Source organism: Athene noctua, chromosome 4, assembly GCF_965140245.1.
Source record: "Athene noctua chromosome 4, bAthNoc1.hap1.1, whole genome shotgun sequence".
NCBI lineage: Eukaryota > Metazoa > Chordata > Aves > Strigiformes > Strigidae > Athene > Athene noctua.
Window position 1 is genome coordinate 42,905,129 of NC_134040.1, and position 17,513 is coordinate 42,922,641.

The window sequence follows — 17,513 nt, forward strand, 5'->3', positions numbered from 1 at the left end:
GGTAGCAAGCCCACTATTCACATATTTACTGATTTTTAAACTTTATCCATGTGGGTAGGTACATTCACACATGTCAATCTTATAAGCAATTTTAGGGAAAGAGCTAAAATAGAAAAGCTGTTAATACCTGTGCATAACTGTGTGTAGAATTATAGCATAGCATATAGCTCTGCAAATACTAATAGACTGCCCTGAAGTAACACACTGTCTGGTAATGCAGAGAATGAAAAATTATTTTTTAAAAGACATCAACAGCAGTGTAAACATTTTTAAATATTTAATTTAAAGATTTTAATTTTTCCAACCCTGAGGATAGCACTCAAACTATATTTATGTACAATCAAGGTGGGAAACAATTGTTTTTCTTTTTTCTCTTTAAACATCTGACTTGAAGGCAAACAGGTAGAACAAAAGCTCTGTTAAAAAATTTCTACATTATTCTTCCCAGACAATATAATTACCTGTGGATGACGTTTCCTCTTATTGTATCAGAAAAAAGTTCTTATGCCATATTCTGAAATGTGTTTTGCTGTTTTCTGACTTTTCTATTTGTGCAATAGTTGAACTAGTAGATAATTTAATGAATTAATCAAGCATAATAATTTATTTTCGTTTCACCCCAAATCCATGCTGAATTTGTTTTTCATATGGTGAAAGCACAGTTTCCATTTAACAGGGCATTTGCATTTTTCTTTCTGTTTATTTAGTAGGAATACCAAGATGAATGTAGAAAAGAAGGAAACATCCTCTTGACTGACTGCTCCTAATATGACTGACTGCTTACTGCAGCTTCAATTCAGACAGCACAAAATATAGATGTAGGAAAGAATAACATATGAAAAGTAGTGGCTACAGGGCTTACTGGCCTGAACTTAAACAATCACAAGATCTGATATGTTCTGAATTGTGAAGAAACGATATATACTACTTTCTTGTTACACCTAATTTTAATTACTTAAAAAAAGAGTATTTTTAAAATATTTAATGCCTAGGGCAGTGTGCTTTTCTGTCATGCAAATAAGGCTTAGCTATGTAGCAATAATGATATGTATCAAATAAAAATATGTATCAAATGAAACTAAGTTTAAATATCAACACAAATCACAATCCATTTATGATGATAATAGCAGAACTCAAAAGCAAAGGAAAACTCCCTGAAATATCTCAAATAGACTGGTAGGTTGCTTTGATCTTCCAGATGAAAAAACGCCAACCAACCAACAACTACAATTGCTCACCTTACTTCTTTGTATCACGGAGTCAGCATTATGCATGGTGGCAAGACGGGTGGGATTTACTTGCAAAGCAGGGAATGGAGAGGTGAGGAGTGCGAGGAGCATAAAGAAGGCGCAGGGTATTAAGAGTACAACTACAGCACTTCAGCAGACCTGCACAGCACGATGCAGCGCCGCCAGGGGTGTCAGGTCTGTGGTGTTAAGGTGCTGGCACGCTGCTCACCTGAGTTAACGCACCTGTGTTTTACAGCAGGCGGAAGGAACATCACGACAATGCAACTTCCCAGATCCCAAACCACAGCTACCTCAATTAGCTCAAGTACTTCTGTGATGTGCTACAGTTAAATTTATTCTGAAAGAATACAGTGGCAAAATGGAAAACCTTGGGAGAAATGCATGCACCTGTAAACTCACCCCACAACCCAGTAATTCATTGTTGGTGGTGGTTTCTTCTGATCAGTCCAGTTATCAGGAGAGCACTCGAACAAAACTCCATGCTCTCTCACCGTATCAAGGTCCTCAGCTGCCTTACTGAATTCTGAAATCCCACCACCTGCTTTTTTCATTTTCTGTAAAATAAACAGTGAAACGTTAGTATAGAATGAAATATTTTTACATAAACACTACCAAATATAACTGTGATTTCTTCAGGAAACTCTGATGAATGATATTGCTGTCAAAACCCAAGACTTAGAAGACAGAAGTAACTTGCTTACATGATTCTTTTCTCCACAGTTTTGTTACTTTGACATCAACAGACTTTTCCATTGTTGTATAACTTAGGGGTAGACACGTGCTCCTTTTTGACCTTTTTTTTTTTCCTTCTAGTTGAACATTATTTCTCTAAGAAATCTGAGATAATACACCTTCTTTAAAAAGGTGTGTTACAACAGCTAAAGCCCTCATATTTCTTTCTCTGTGTGCCTCCCTAATTAAGAATTGTGATAGTAAAAGTCTATGGAATAAACTCTTGCCAGATGCGCATTTCTTTTTGTAAATAAATAGTTGAAGCATTTTACTCAGAGCTTTTGTTGCTCTTACTCAGTTTGAATGCATACGATGTATAGAAAACAAAGACACTTTCCTGTTTCATTGAGTTTTTAGGGCACAGAGCTTTTGTATAAACCTTGCAGAAGTTGCAGTTGTTCCTAACTGAACTCCCAGTACCTGCTTGGTGAGGATCAAACTCTGTGCACAAAACCTACTGTTCTGTTTTTGCTCTGTCTTGGTGCTCAACAGTCCTGTGAATCCCTGGTATCTTTCACCAGAATAGGAGGGGAAAAAAAACCAGAATGGGCATGGAGATAAACAAGGAGGAATTTTGAAAGGGTTTGTCACTAGTTTAACTCTTCTCTCACCAAGGTCAAACAAAGTTTTTTACCCTTTGGTAAATGTCTACATACTAATGAAGAAACAAGCTTTAAATCTTTTTTTAATTTTTGAAGCATGAGAAGTGAGATGAGATTATGGAAACAGGAGTGTAAATCCCTTTCAAACAAATCTGTCTGAAGAGAATTGCTAAGCCAGAGCATCTCTGGATCTGCCAATGAAAATTCTGTTCCAGTCAGTTGCTTCAAAGGGAAAGAAAAGGTTTTCCTGAAAAAACAATCTCAAGGAACTTCTGTCTGCTATATGCAGAAGCAGAAACCACATCTTTCAGTCTGCCTACAATATTGAAGGCATGGGGGTGGTCAAAAGATGGTCAAAACATCACAACTATCTTTATTTCTCAAAAATTGTGGAAGAAAAAGTGAAATGAACCTCAGCATTTGAGAAACAAAATGGCTAATATTTGCTTAAGAAAATGTCTTTTAAATTTCCCTAAATGTGTTTAGGATTAAATTCATAATGCATATTCTAAATTAATCCTAGTTCACAGAGTAGAAGAAATTTCACAATAGATGACTTAACCCTTCCTGTATCTTTCCTTAGTATGTAAAATTGTTTCAAACCCTCTTCTTGCTAATACTGCTACTAAAACCCACTTAACACTACTCAGTTTAATAATCTTCCCCACTAAAAAAATGGGGTCATTATCATGCAATTTCCAAGCTGATATTTGTTTATATTTTAGCACATCTTACATTATGCTATTCATACTGAAAATACCCAAGAAAAGTTATGTATTAAGCCCTAGGGGATATCTGATAGAACTATGAGGGTCTGAGTTAAATAGTAAATTTTGAGTTCTCAAAGTGAGACAAAATTAATTATTGATCAGTGTACAATAATTTTGCATTATTGGTGCAACTGTCTGAATCCTAAACTACAATATTTAGCTGATGTCAAAGAACAGGCAGTGTAATGGTACATTTCTCTATCTTTTTTGCCATGCACTATGAACAAGGAAAACTTCTATTATTTTACATTTTCCTCATGCCATAAGGCAACCTGCCCATTCCAGCATTAATTGTTGGAGCCAACATGCAAAAACTACCCCAAATTTCTCTAAAAGAGAAACTTTGTTCTGCAGCATATGTTCACCAATTATTTCTGATACTCAGAGCAGAGTGAACCCAGCTGCTGCCTACTGTACTCATGTCTGAAGAAGCCAGAAAAGCGTGTGCTGAAGTAGCTGCAGCCAAAACATAAGTTTCGACTTTCAACTGTGAGTTTTTCACTTTCTATGAGCTATACCTAATGGTTGAATGTTTTCTTTTTTTTTTTTGGTTTGAAGTGTAAACCCTCTATTTAACAGTTGTAACCAAAGGCAATTTGATGATAATAAATATTTGTGTGTCCTTTCTGCTTGCTTTTGGGTTTCTACATCTCCCAACAGAGGCACCCAAAATGCATGACTCATCGCCAAAGTCCCACTCAGCCAAACCCCAGTGTCATATGAAGTTGACAGAACAATCCAACAAATTAACTTGTTTTAAAATTCCTAGATGATTCACAAGGCACATCAGTCTAACCAGAAATGACTTCTTCAGTAACTTCAAGAAAACATTAAAGAAAATTATACTGCTGTTTGCAAACTGCGTTCATTCAATATGCACTATTATTTCCCATTTCTCATTTAATTCACTTGGATTGTCACTTTAGGATTTAAAAACCACAACTAACAGACAGTATTCCGCTTGAGTTTATAGTTAATTATTTATCTTTTCCAAAAGGACTAAACAGGTCACAAAATTAGCAGAGATGAAATATTACCCTAATTTGGTTCATGTCAATAAAAATCAACTGTGCAAACCAGACTTTTAGCAAAATAAAGGGTGCATTGAACATAAAATGTCTGATCTGAATAGACTGATCTCACAAATTGATTCTTACACCTACTGTTTAGATTTCTGTGTTACTACTATCATCTTACTCCAGATGGATCCTTTGGAGTAAACAGAAATTTTTACAAGGCAGTAGCTGCTGACATTAGATCCATACGTTTTTAAAGTCTAATCTAAATACCAAGTATTCACATAAAGCTCTGGCAGCTGAAGCCTAGAGCAAGACCTGAATTGGTATCTTTGTAAAGAAAAAAAGCCTTACCTATTCTGGCATCCCACCTAATCTTAAATCCAAGAGATCTGGCAGCATAATTAAGGGAAATTTATTGTTATAGCCAGTCTTCTTTTAAACCATAGACATTAGTGGATGGCAAATGTGTAAGCAATCCTGTGTAGCACAGAGACCAAAAAAACTAAGGATGAACAACCCCCTTGCTGTCAGAGGCCCTCTTCAGGTCATTGTTCAGACACACTGATGGCACAGTGAGGGGAGACAGCGCTGTCACCACTCATACGAGAAGTTTTCTATAAAAGAAGAGGGCCTGAATTTCTTTTTGCTTACAATCTGAAATCCCCTCCTCCTAGCATTAAAATGGCTAAAACCCCCCTCTTCTGCTACTTACAGTTCTTGAACTCAGTGTGTGAAACTTTTTGCTAAGTTACAAACAAGGGTTTTAATATGAAACAGAGTAAGAAAACACTATACTGGAGACGTGGAGTATTTATTTTGAGGGCATTTTTGGTGAGAGCGCCATAATTGCATGCATACTTAGTTGGATGGTCAGAGAAAGAACCTGTCCATAACAGCAAAAAATATCAGGAGCTTTAAAAACAACCACACACATGCAAATGCAGCTGCTAGTGCTATTTAAATAATAGAACAGAAATAGAAAATAAATAGAAAAACAGAAACCAAAGCTTCCATACTTCTTTCCTCATGGACTGCTGAAAAACGGAACGAATTGAAAGACAGCAACGATAGAAATTCTCAATTAGCTGAGGGTGGATGGAGCCGCCAAGCCGTGCTACTTCTTTGTGAGTTGGAGTAATAAAAATTCCTTGCATCGTTTCCAAACATAGGTAGTGGAAGAGGGTATTCTCAGGACCAGATGTCAACCTTAAAAAATAAGAGAATTCATTTAATATGAAGGAAATTTTGCAAGAAATTTCAGTTAAAAAACATATACTTTTGTTTCTTAAGTCATAATTATTTTTTTGGTAACTACAACGGAGTACAAACATGGATACAGCTATACAAAAGGTGCATATTTCTATACCAAGGAAGTCTTGCTAATTTGGACTGTTACTAATTAAAAAACCAGACCAAAATAAACCACAAAAAACTATGGTACTAGTTTGGTATTGCACTTGTGTTCTCCCAAATTCTCACTAAAGAATGAAAAAAGGAGAGGAAAAATAAAAACTTGGGGGTTTTTATATGGGGGGGGGGAGGAAAGCCTTCTTTAGAGCTCAAAGAAGTCACAAGCAGCAAGTGGGAACTGAGAAGATCACGGCTTCTTTGCCCTTTGTACACCTACCTAGGGATACCAGGGAGGCACAAGGTATACGTGTGGTCCAAAAACTTTTATTTGAACTTCCAAGGTCACCTATATGTGGGACATGCATATATTCTATTGCCATATTCTTGAGAAATGGTCGTCTTTTCTAATTAAGATCTCCATTTAAGAGCTTTACTTTTGAGAATCCTCACATAGCAAAGTTTTAGTTAGAATAAAATAATGCAGAACTACTGTGATCTATGCATATTCAAAGACCAACCCAAGTATGGCCTTAAAAATTAAATACTTCAGAAAAAATAATTTCTTACTTGATAGCATTAAGAAGTTCTGTATCTTTCTCTGAAAGGTTCTTTTTGAGGTTTCCTAAATGAAATGGATTTGGTAGGGTATGTTTTTTTCTAGTGGCCTGAAAAATAAACAGATATATGAACTAACATAGAAAACACAGCTAACAATACAAGCAGAATCAAACCATCAAATCACCTACTCAGAAGAAAATAACATAGCCTTTTTTAAAAAGGCCCAAACAGTTGCATCAACTTATAAAAATATATTTTAGCCTAATTTAGAATGAGTTAGAAGCAGTTGTACAACTGTACAGCAATTTGTTTCAATAACTTATGTTTACACCATTATTATCTTGGGGATATTCTCCAATTGTTTCTGCTGATTCCAATGCAGCTGTGCCCACTTTAGTGATGTGAAAAAAGCAAATATTTACAAGCAATGATAGAATAAAAAATCGTGGTGGCTCTGAGGCTGACCTAGCGCCTCCCAAAGCAACAGAAGTATTTTCTACTGAATTCAGGGGTTCTTAGATTGATTCTTTTGTACTATGCTTTTAAAAACAACAGTTATTTGAGTGAGTTTTTCAAAGAATTGCCACCTCTCCCAAGCCCACTAGAACCTTATCAGTTCTTGTTGTCTTTGTGCTCAGACCTGATCCACTACAGACTGTGGATTACTGCTTTCATCTTCTGCAGGACCTTCGTCACCATGGTTGGGTCCTCCACTGCTTCTTGTAGGGCTCGGCTTACGTGTCATTATGGAGGAGTCACCAAACAGGGTCCTTTTGCTTGCTGGAGTGGTTACTGATTTGGAAGTATTTTGTATCTTGCTTAGGATGGGTGAGGTGGTCAAGCTCTCCAGTTTGTCACGTGTTGCAGGAAGGAACCAGTCGGCACAAGATAAAGGTGGAATGGAAGGAGAATCTAGCCTTTCCTCTATGCTGGCATCTATTCCTTCCAGTTGAAGTATAGTGGCTTTCACCTGATCGACATATATACAGTCTGGTCCCGGATTCCCAATAGCTTTTGATGCACAGCCTCCTGCCTCTAGCAGGACACACAGCATGAAGTGTCTCTGTAAACATGGAGGCAGCAACATTAGCCTCTGGTTTAATATACAGTATGCGCTGTATTATATATACGTCTCTTCTGATACTCGGGCAAGATACAGCACTATATCCAACACTTCTTCCTCATCCCTGGAGGAGTTACTTATTTTTTTCTAATCAAATCATGTCCAAGGAGATCTTTCTTTTATCATGTTATTTAAGTTAATCATGCAAATGTAAAAGCTATCATTTACAAACTCATTAGTTGTTTGCTTTAAAAAAAAAAAAATCCACACTTTAAAAAATCCAAACACATTTCTGAAATTAAGTGTCTGAAAAGACAGGATTGTGAGAGCAGAAACATTTTCAGCTGAAGTGAAAAGGCATAAAAATAACTAGAATTTATACTTAAACTTGCAAGCTTACCAATGTATAATAAATGCTACTCTCTGAGACAGTCTACCCCATGAAACAGCTATAATAAGAATATTTTGTAAAATTACTAAAATGCATGGAAAGTGCTGATCTTGCTGAAGAATAGACAACACACAGCAGCAAAACAGCATCAGAGAATAGGCATACTATAGATATTAACTTACCAAGCCAACTATCAGTAAAAAGTATCTTGCTTCAGGTTCCCTGTATCCTGTAAAACTTGAAGCTTCACATGCCTGGATATGATGATGTGGAAATACTTCCCGCCATATCACTAACTGACCAATCTTCTGCTCTGCTGCCAAGGGTAACAGACAATAGTGCCGACAATATAAACCTATATCAATAAGATCTTCCTTTGGCAAGTGATTACCAATCAAGTAACCCTTAATTAAACACAGAAAAGGAAGTTAATTCAGTAAGAATTACAACACCATCACTTATCACTTAAGAGTACTTTTCATATAGAGATATCCATGCTCCACATGCACTGAGATCGTGGAGAATCTGGCCAGAAATGGTCTTTTAGGTAGACAGTTGCACAACAGATAATACTGAGCTTTTGCACCACATCCGAAGAATTAAAATACTGAAATATAAACAAATAAAACATCAGCATACATGCAAGTTACCGAAGACGATCTGGGAAAAGCATGGCTTTAAGAGCTTGCAAAAAAGCTACAGTTAAGGTGCTTTAATTCTCCATTAATTCTCTCTCCAAAAAACCTGAGCCTCCACTCAAATTCATGAAATGTCCAAAGAAGATATATAGTACAACAGTGTTTCTAGCACTAAGGGTATTACAGCTAAAGCACTGTCATGATAGATACTGTGCAGTTCCATTTGCGCTAATAAAGCATGAAGAGTGATTGCATGACAAAATCCTTAAAATGTAAGTTTCCTTAAAGCAAAGACTGTTATCGTCCTCTTTATACTGCTGAAGACACTGTCTATACCATTTAATAAAGATAAATAAATTTACAAATGAGGCCAAAGTGAAAAAACCTGTCAATCAAATTTCTTATCTTTGATTTAAAGATACTTGTTTGAAACTTGTGATCATATACTACATATCACTTCCTGACATCAATTTTTTCTGTTACCGTGTTATAGATTTGTTACTAGAAATACATGTTCAAAGCAATCATACATTTTTTTCATATTTGTGAGGTTCTGAAAAAAGTCACTCCCTGACTGAGTTAGATTTCCAGATACATTTTCTTAATCTTTAGGCCATAATCACTAATACTACCTTGTAGAAGAGGCAAGAGCCCATAATCGTATATAATCTTCTCATGTAATAATAATCTTCAGACTGGGGAAAAAAAAAAAAAAAAAGTGGTATAATTTATAATTCAGAATTTTTAATTTATTTACCAAATGCAAGTCAACTAATTCAAGTGAATTGTAATCAATATCTTATTTAATACTTTAATTTTTGACCACTTCTTATTATCAGTATGGCAGTTAATACTGAACAGTTAAGTGAAATACAAAGTTTTTAGCCTCCATTACTGATTTCCATGTCACTCCAATTTTCTCTAACAATTTCCACCTCAAAGTAACAGATTTCCTGTTTAGTTCTTATCTTTCCATAAACTATTTTTGTTCGGATATGCTAATTCTCAGAGCTCTTAACAGCAAAGTAACTGAAGCATAACTATTGACACCAGAGGCCCTCCTAGAGTAAAACTTCCAAGTCAAAGCATTTTTTTCCAGTATTTGACATTTTACTCAAAATATATGCATTCGCTGATCTTTTAATCTAGATACCCAGTGCTCTCAGATTTGTAACACTATCTTTAGGTAGATATAGTGTATTTTAAATGAAGGGGGTGCAATCAATTTCTGTGCAATAAACTGTAACTTATAAACATTGCTTTCTGTAAATAATCATCCACATTGTTTGCAAGTGTTCACAAGTACAGTGATGCTTTCTTTTTTATTCTTTTGCAAGATGGACTATATGTCTGCCTACCTTGTATTTTAGGTTTTAAGAATCATTATGTATCTTTTGTGATTAAGAATATGTATGTCCCAAATTGTTATGCTAAATATGTGATCAAACAAGTTCTCTTTATGCTCAATTATAATATACCTATAAATAACATAATTTAAAAATAACTGTTCTGGAACTTGAGTTTAAGAAAGCTCTTTCATTAGAAAGTAAAACTGAAATTTCTGTATGTTTACACCTCACTGTCCTATGCAGCAAAGAGCATACACAGCACGTGATACGTAAATAAATTACCATCTTCTCCTTTAACGATATTAAAAAATATGCATTTTTATGTATTAAAAATTGCTTTCTGTAAACTGGAAAATTAAGTTCTCAGTGCTCCATAGATGTTTTCAGGTTTATTCACAATTGCTTGGGAAGGACACAGCTATTTATATGAAAAAAGAAATGTAACAACAATCAGCTATATTGAAATTAGAGTGTTCTTGTAGACATCCTATGGACTTAAATTATAGTAAATCATGGGTTTTCAGTGACTAATCCTATAGGATTATAATACAGTTATAATGCATGGGAGAAATTCAGGATAAAACAGAAAGGGTAAAATTGAGCTATCTTAAAACAAGAATACCACTTTTCCTTTGACTCCCACTTGATTAAAAAAAGTGGATGAGTTTGGAATTGCTGCTTTTTTAAACAACTCAATACGACACCAAGGCAAAGAAAGAGATGCTGTGCAATGCCAACAATAAAAATGTTTACCAGCTCTGCAAAGTCAGCAGCTTCCAGATCACTCAGTGCTGTGTCAATTTCCATCTGAAATATTTAAATAGTACATTTTAATAGAGATTTCCAACACATGAATTTACAATAATAGCACAGTTAGCTCTGTTTTAATAATCTCAGAAGATTAGGATTCACAAGTACAATATGAATGGATGAAAATTTGTACATACTTTTCAGTAGTAATATCAAATATCAAAACCACCTCAATTCATCAGATTAAAGAAAAATTCTTCTTAATTGCTATGTATTTCCCTCTCTCTTGAAACTGTAAAATTTCTCTTCTTCTGTGTGTGCTGAGCTTACTGTTTGGTATAAAGGAGATGTCACTCTTACTTTCAGCATGGTCTAGATACTACCCCTTGAAGGCTAGAGACAACCCTGAAGCAAGCCATTGTACCCAGCTGAATTATCAGAAAAATCTTTTTCACAATAGATGTAGTTTTTGTCTCTATGGAATTTGCCAAAACTTTCTCATATATTATCTTTGTTCTACTGAAACTGCTTTAGGCTTGCTTATTTCTCTAACTATTGGTTAATGTTAAGTTTTACTAAGAACACTTTCCTTTAAAGAACATGGTACTAGCGACTGAAGTTTATGACATAAATGTGCTGCTCAACGAAAAGAACCTAAAACTAAACTTACAAAGTTCTTGGGCTGTATTAACAGGCAGCCTCTAATTGAAATACAGCCAGTTTTTCAAACAGAGAAATGTCAGCAAGGCTGCTGGCAGTCGACAACTAACCAGTCTCTCAGCTTTTCCCCAGTTAAAATTTAAATGGCTTTCTGCCCAACAAAGAACTGACGTTTTGAGTTTTATATTCCTTATAAAGATCGTCACCAAAACTTAACTGGAAATTTCATCTTCTGCAGCAACAAAAGTTTTCTTGACAATATGGATGATCTAAGGCAATTTTGGAAAGCAATGTCTGTGTCATAAATACAGGCTACTTTGTTTTCTAAATCCCTTTAAAAACCTACATTTTACAAGAATGAAACAGCCTGCAGGCTAAGCTAGGGAACAAAGTGTAATAGAGTCCCTCTACAGAAGTGTGAGGAGAAGCGCGAGGAGAGCATGGAGGATGGGAAAAAAGATCTCCAAACAGTACAAGAAAAAAGGTCTTAATTTCCTGGATAGGAAGAAAATGTGCGACAACAAATGCAACTAAGTTGCATTTCAAACATATATTAGGTTGCTGACTGTATTCTGCAATTACATGTTGCATAAACATTCTATTCCTTTCAGTTATGGAGCATGGATAGCATGGATTTTGCAAGTGAGTGGATGGATGTGTTACAGGACTATATCCGCACGTCTACATTTTTCACCTGGATAGTAGATTTAGCTCTGGAGTTATGACAGAGAAGAAACTTTTCTAAGACACCCCATAAATATGTACTTCTAGCTAAAACATATATAACAGGGTGTTCATACATACGTATTATAAAAGCAGAAGTCTGACTAAAATAGTTGCAAACACAGTGGCCTCAAGCACATTTAGCAAAAATGTATCTAGACATATAAGGGTGGAAAGAACTAAATCATTATTAGTCTGCTACTAAAGATAAAGGGCAAGACAATTCATATTGCAGAGAAAAGAGAGAGAAGGTTACACCAGCAAACAGAAATCTGTTTGGCAACAAATAGCACTGACTGATACCCAGCTTGCAATGTCCACAACAACTTCTATTACAGCATAGTAGCACACCTGAAATAATTCTGCAAACCCTGTGGATAGTAAAGTTTAAAGACTTACCCCTTCATCCCTTCCCCTCCAAACACACTTTTATGGAAGTAGTAAATGAGGTCTTATTAAACATAAAAGTCAGAAAACCAGGAAAGTCCTAGTTGATATCCTCAAATAAAGACCTTATAAATTAAAGAATATGCCACTGCAGAAGTACAAACATCCAAACTCAGTCCTTTGGCAGAGCCATTCTGAGAAGCACCTTCAATTTTCCATTTCCATACAGGCTCTTTTCTTTCAGTGCATACAATGTTCCTTTCTTTTGCTGTTGCTGATGAATTAAGTTTGGATAATGGAGTTTATGGTCAGCTCCCATTAGAATAATTGTCTAAGAACTAGAACAAGCCTTAACTATGTTATCTACAAGCTTACGAATATTTTGAATCTATCCACGAAAGAAAACTCTCAGTTTAAAATTTCCCATCTGTTTCATTTGCATTAAATCATGGCAAATACTCATTTAAGAACAAACTCTACCATGGCAAGACCAATATATTCTAAACATCATTCCATCTTACAAATTAGTTTTTTCTGTGAGATTTTGGAGAAACTGCCATACAGGTATGGATTCAAATATGATATGCAAAAAACTCTACATATGATACGGAAAATAACTTCCTAGCTGTGGAGTTGAAAATATTTTAAAATCACAAAGGCAAAAATGAATGCTAGATTCACTAATGCTTAAGAGGATGGAAAATGAAAATGCAGTCAATCTCTCTTTCATCCACTTTAGGCCCTGAAGTGAAATGACTAATCATCTAAACAGGTCTACTGTGCCTTACTACAATGCCTGATACCTAACACTTCTTGAATGAAGGACTATACATAAAATATTACCAAATTGCATTTTAAGTATATGCGCTGTATGGAAAATTACGTTCTCAACTAGAATCATAGATATTAGAGTTTTTATAATATATGTGAAATGATTGTTCTAAATAGAAAAGGAGGTCTGATTTTACAAGCTGTCTCATTAAAGGCCAGCAGATTTATATAGTAACTAGCTATATGTTTAGTTTTATGAATGAGACTTCATTTCATTAAATACCTACAGTGTAGATATTCCCTATTTGAGCTAGTCCTTTCACGTCAGGTTCTCTTCATAGGTAATACAGATGAAGCCACAGGAGTCCTAGGGCATGATTCAGCTAACACTGAAGTGAACAGCTAAAGTCAAGCAGGTGAATTACTGTTAAAGTACCAGATTTTCCCCATTAAATAACAGGAAGAGTTCAGGATTAGCACCTCAGCTGTAGTTAGTATTTCAGAGCCATGGCTCTAAAAGAAGGTAAGATGGATGCTACCCCAAGTCACTAGAAATTCAATGAAGTGAACAAGCTTCATTCTGCGTTATTTTTAACCTTATTTTGCTGAGGCTAAAAACCTAATTAGGAAAAACCCCCAACCTCTATAGGATTAAAATAAGAAACACTAATAAAACCTACAAGGGAGTAACAACTACTAATATGATGAGATTACAGAAATTGGAAAGAAAAAAAAAGGACAGGAAAGAGCCAGGGTACTTACAATATCTTCAGCCCTGCTTAAATTTTTGCTCTACAAAATAATTTCTTGCAGATGCTTTATTTATCCAAGTGGTCTGTACCATCTTCCAAGAATAGAACTTTTCATTTAAGAAAACAGAGAACAGAGTAGGTTGGGGAGGGGGAAAGAAAAAGTAATAGGAGAGCTTTCATCTACTCTGTGCCACACGAGAGTCCCAGAAGGTCTTTCTGGTGAGAAACTTAAAAGCAATCATTTCATGATCACCATGTCTTGAAAGTACACATTGATTTCCATCCTTCCAATATAACTGAAAATGAAGCAAACTGCACCTAGCAAGATCTAGTTATCGACACCTAAACCTACTGTCAGATCAAAACATGTTCTAGCAATGCCTTTTCAAACCTTCTGAAGGAGTAAGGGAAGTCTTCTGGTTTATTTCTAAACAAATACATACACAGTTGTGTTATTAGAGAACACATTTGACACCATAATTAACAAAAAAATATCCCCAGGGCCTTTAAAAATAAAGAAAAATAAGAGATTGAAGGATGATTTGGATACACAACAGAAAAAAAAATGAGAAAAAACATTTCAGAGGAACTTTCTGTACCTAAGACACAATTAACAGCTTTTGTCATAAATGTAATTTCATAAAAGTCTTCCCCTACATTTTGTAACAACTGTATCCTTACTACATTGATAAAAGCTATTATAATAAGCTTGTCTGACAACTACTGTACAACACGGCTAGGACTTGCTTATCAATGCAGAGCCAAACTATGCTGGAGATGTGTTACAGAATCCTCCACCCAGTAAGACAAAGTTTTTCTAGTTGCAACGCCTGTTGCAGATTTCATTTTGCATAGTTCAGTCTGAATTAAATTTTCATTTTGTGCCATTCAAATGAATAGGTAATTCCAAATAGTAGCATAAATTTCTGGATAAATGAAGTATGTCTTGGCCTCAACTCCACTGCTGAATTTCCTTGGGGTTGTTTTCTCTTGTACAAAAATTTTTACAATTGTTTCAAACTGGAGAAATAATCACCGTTTCAGATTTTGGTCTAATAACATTAATTCTACAGTGTATATGAAAAAACACTTCAGAGAAGACTTGGCAGGTATTATGCATCACACATACATCAAATCTATTATTTTTATTAAAAAAATATTACTTTACTGATAATTATCCTAATAATCTTTATTTTAACTTCTTAAAGTCAGGAAAATGAGGTTTAAGACTGAAAGCTATAATACTATTTACTGTGGTCTAGCTTTTGTCTTACTACTGCTTAAAGCACAACTCAGTTTCTAACTGGGAACTAACCACACAGTGAAATGGTTCAGAAAAGCTCTACCTGTATGGTGTCAAACAAATGATGTACGGATATTTATTGTGATTCTGTAACAGCCATTTATAATTCTCCTAAATGACAAGTTACGCATGGGCTTCTGGAGTAATATTATCTACCTGGTCAAAATCAAGCATAAAACTACATACCATGGGCTGCTTTCTCTAGTGCATATGCTAGTTGTTAGAGATGTGTGGGTATGGATATATTTTAAACAAAGTTTAATTCCTTTGTCATCATGTTCTCTTCCTAGATAACTCTAAAGTCACCAAACTACACTCATAATAACAACCTGTTTCCTGTGGGAATGATAATGTAGTTTCAAACTTAAAGAATTCTGTAGGAAAATGGTGGGTCGGTGATGGGCAAAGCACTTACGTAAATTACACAGTAACAGCAGAGGACACCTGCATCAATTTTCTGGCCTCTCATATACAAGTTTTTCTAGAGAGATCCGAAAATGACATTACCTTGATTTCCCGAGGCAACGTCAGCCAGCGCAAGCCTGGGAGGTTGTCTAAGAATAATGCGCTGCAGGTATCATAGTGCTGAGCACTGGGGCTAGCATTTGACTTGAGCCTTGCAGGCTGAAGCGCACGCTGGAAGAACAGGTTGAAAAAATGATCCAGGCGAGAAACATTTTCCACCTGGCAAAAAGCACTGAACAAACATGAACTCCAAGTTAGAATAACATTGAGAAACTTGTAGCTTGTTTATATAACCCTCTGTGCTATATAAGTCTCTTTACAGCATGATACTACATTTGGATTTTTTTTTTTTTTTTAACATTCATTTGAAACATGAAAAAACGCACTAGGGTAATATTCAGGCAGTACCTACAAACAAACTAAAAACAAAAGCAGTGCAGTATTATAGTAGATGTCTTAAGGCAACTTAAGATAAGACATTGATCGGTTTCATCCTTTCAGAAATTAAGATTATTCTTTTCTTTCTTCATGACATACACACTTTAACTCTGAATTGAATGCAAGCATATGAATAGCCTACCTTGGCAATTTTATTTAGGTTACAGTCAGACTGCAAATTTTCTGGGTGATTTCCAAATGCCAAGAAAGACAGTCAGTCTGCCAAATAGAGTTGAGGAGTCTGGAGTGTTTACTTTATTAAAAATATAATGCTGATTCATATGTACGTTTTACAGACAGTGCTTTAACACAAAGGGTAACATTTGCAGTGCTGTTGACATCCACAGTGACTTATAGAGTATGTGAATGATTTAACCTAATCAAGGACAAAACTTTCTGAAGTAACAAAGACAAGCAGTTTCACAAGTCTTACTAGTGTTAAGACTGAAACAAAAAGGCAAGAAGACCAGAAATGAAAAGCAATTCCATGTAAACATTAAAATTAATGCTACTAGCTGTCTTTTTCAGTGAGTATCAATGAAAAATTAGGGACTGAAGAGAAAATACTTTTGAAAGAACTCACCTGTCTAAAGAACTGTACATAAATTTCAAGGTGCTGACAACATCTTCAATCATGTTCCTCAGCTGAGGAAGTGGCACACTAAAAAATAATTCAAACATACAGCTATGCTTGTACATCTTTACTATGAATAAACATAGTCATCTTTTGAAGAGCTCTATTCTTAACTAGTGATCTAGTGCAGAGAAGAAAATTCTTCATTGGACTATATGAGACATTTCCTTTGAGTGACTTGCCTGTGATGACACAGACAGTAGTAAAGCTGGGGGGTGAACACAACACACGTGACAAAGTTCTCCCAAAACACAGAAATATGTAGTATCACTGTTGTTATTCAGTAGTCTCTAATCAGGACCTGACTTCAGCAAACACTGAAAATTACCATTTTCCAGCCTACATGTATTTCTGAGATCTAATGAGACCTTATTCCCTTTAGTAGAAATTAAAAAGAAACTGTAGCAACAGATGCATAAAAGATGTGAACAAACTCAATCCAAAAAGTGGAATCACAGGTACAGAAACTATTTATAGTAAAAAAAGTACATTGTAAGCCCTTCCTTTCTTGCTTTTTTGATAGAAGAGTACAATTTGAGAACACATAATAGAAAACATAATAAAAGGAAAACAAAGCATTTTACTTGAAACTCACTTTTCTTCAGGAAGGCCAATTACAAGCAGCTTGTCAGACTCTTTCCAGTAAACAACTTGAACCAGTTTTCCACATAAGAAAAGGGAGGAACTAGAAAAATTAAACCAGAAATACTTCTGTTAGTACTATGAAGTTATAAAAGACCGCCTTATAAACCAGAATGAATTATATGTATTTTATTTGCAAAATCTAATCGCATGAATTCAACTGGGCTAGGTAATTATATTATTACAGAACTCAAAGACGCTCTGGTTTCTATGCTAAACAGATCACACCAGCAGTAACAGCATCTTCAAGTATACAAATATAAAGG

General features: G+C 35.2%; 1 protein-coding gene across 2 annotated transcripts in view; it reads right to left on the minus strand.

Moving 5' to 3' along the window:
- Positions 1-17,513, minus strand: part of INTU (inturned planar cell polarity protein) — a 60,301-nt gene that overhangs the window by 1,311 nt on the left and 41,477 nt on the right. For both annotated transcript variants that reach the window (XM_074903897.1, XM_074903898.1), the window contains exons 6-15: positions 17,201-17,290; positions 16,555-16,632; positions 15,576-15,765; positions 10,476-10,529; positions 9,006-9,068; positions 7,918-8,139; positions 6,922-7,344; positions 6,291-6,388; positions 5,390-5,579; positions 1,650-1,804 (exon numbers count right to left, since the gene is read on the minus strand). In XM_074903897.1, the coding sequence (XP_074759998.1) occupies positions 1,650-1,804; positions 5,390-5,579; positions 6,291-6,388; positions 6,922-7,344; positions 7,918-8,139; positions 9,006-9,068; positions 10,476-10,529; positions 15,576-15,765; positions 16,555-16,632; positions 17,201-17,290 (1,563 nt within the window). The remainder of the gene's footprint in view (positions 1-1,649; positions 1,805-5,389; positions 5,580-6,290; positions 6,389-6,921; positions 7,345-7,917; positions 8,140-9,005; positions 9,069-10,475; positions 10,530-15,575; positions 15,766-16,554; positions 16,633-17,200; positions 17,291-17,513) is intronic.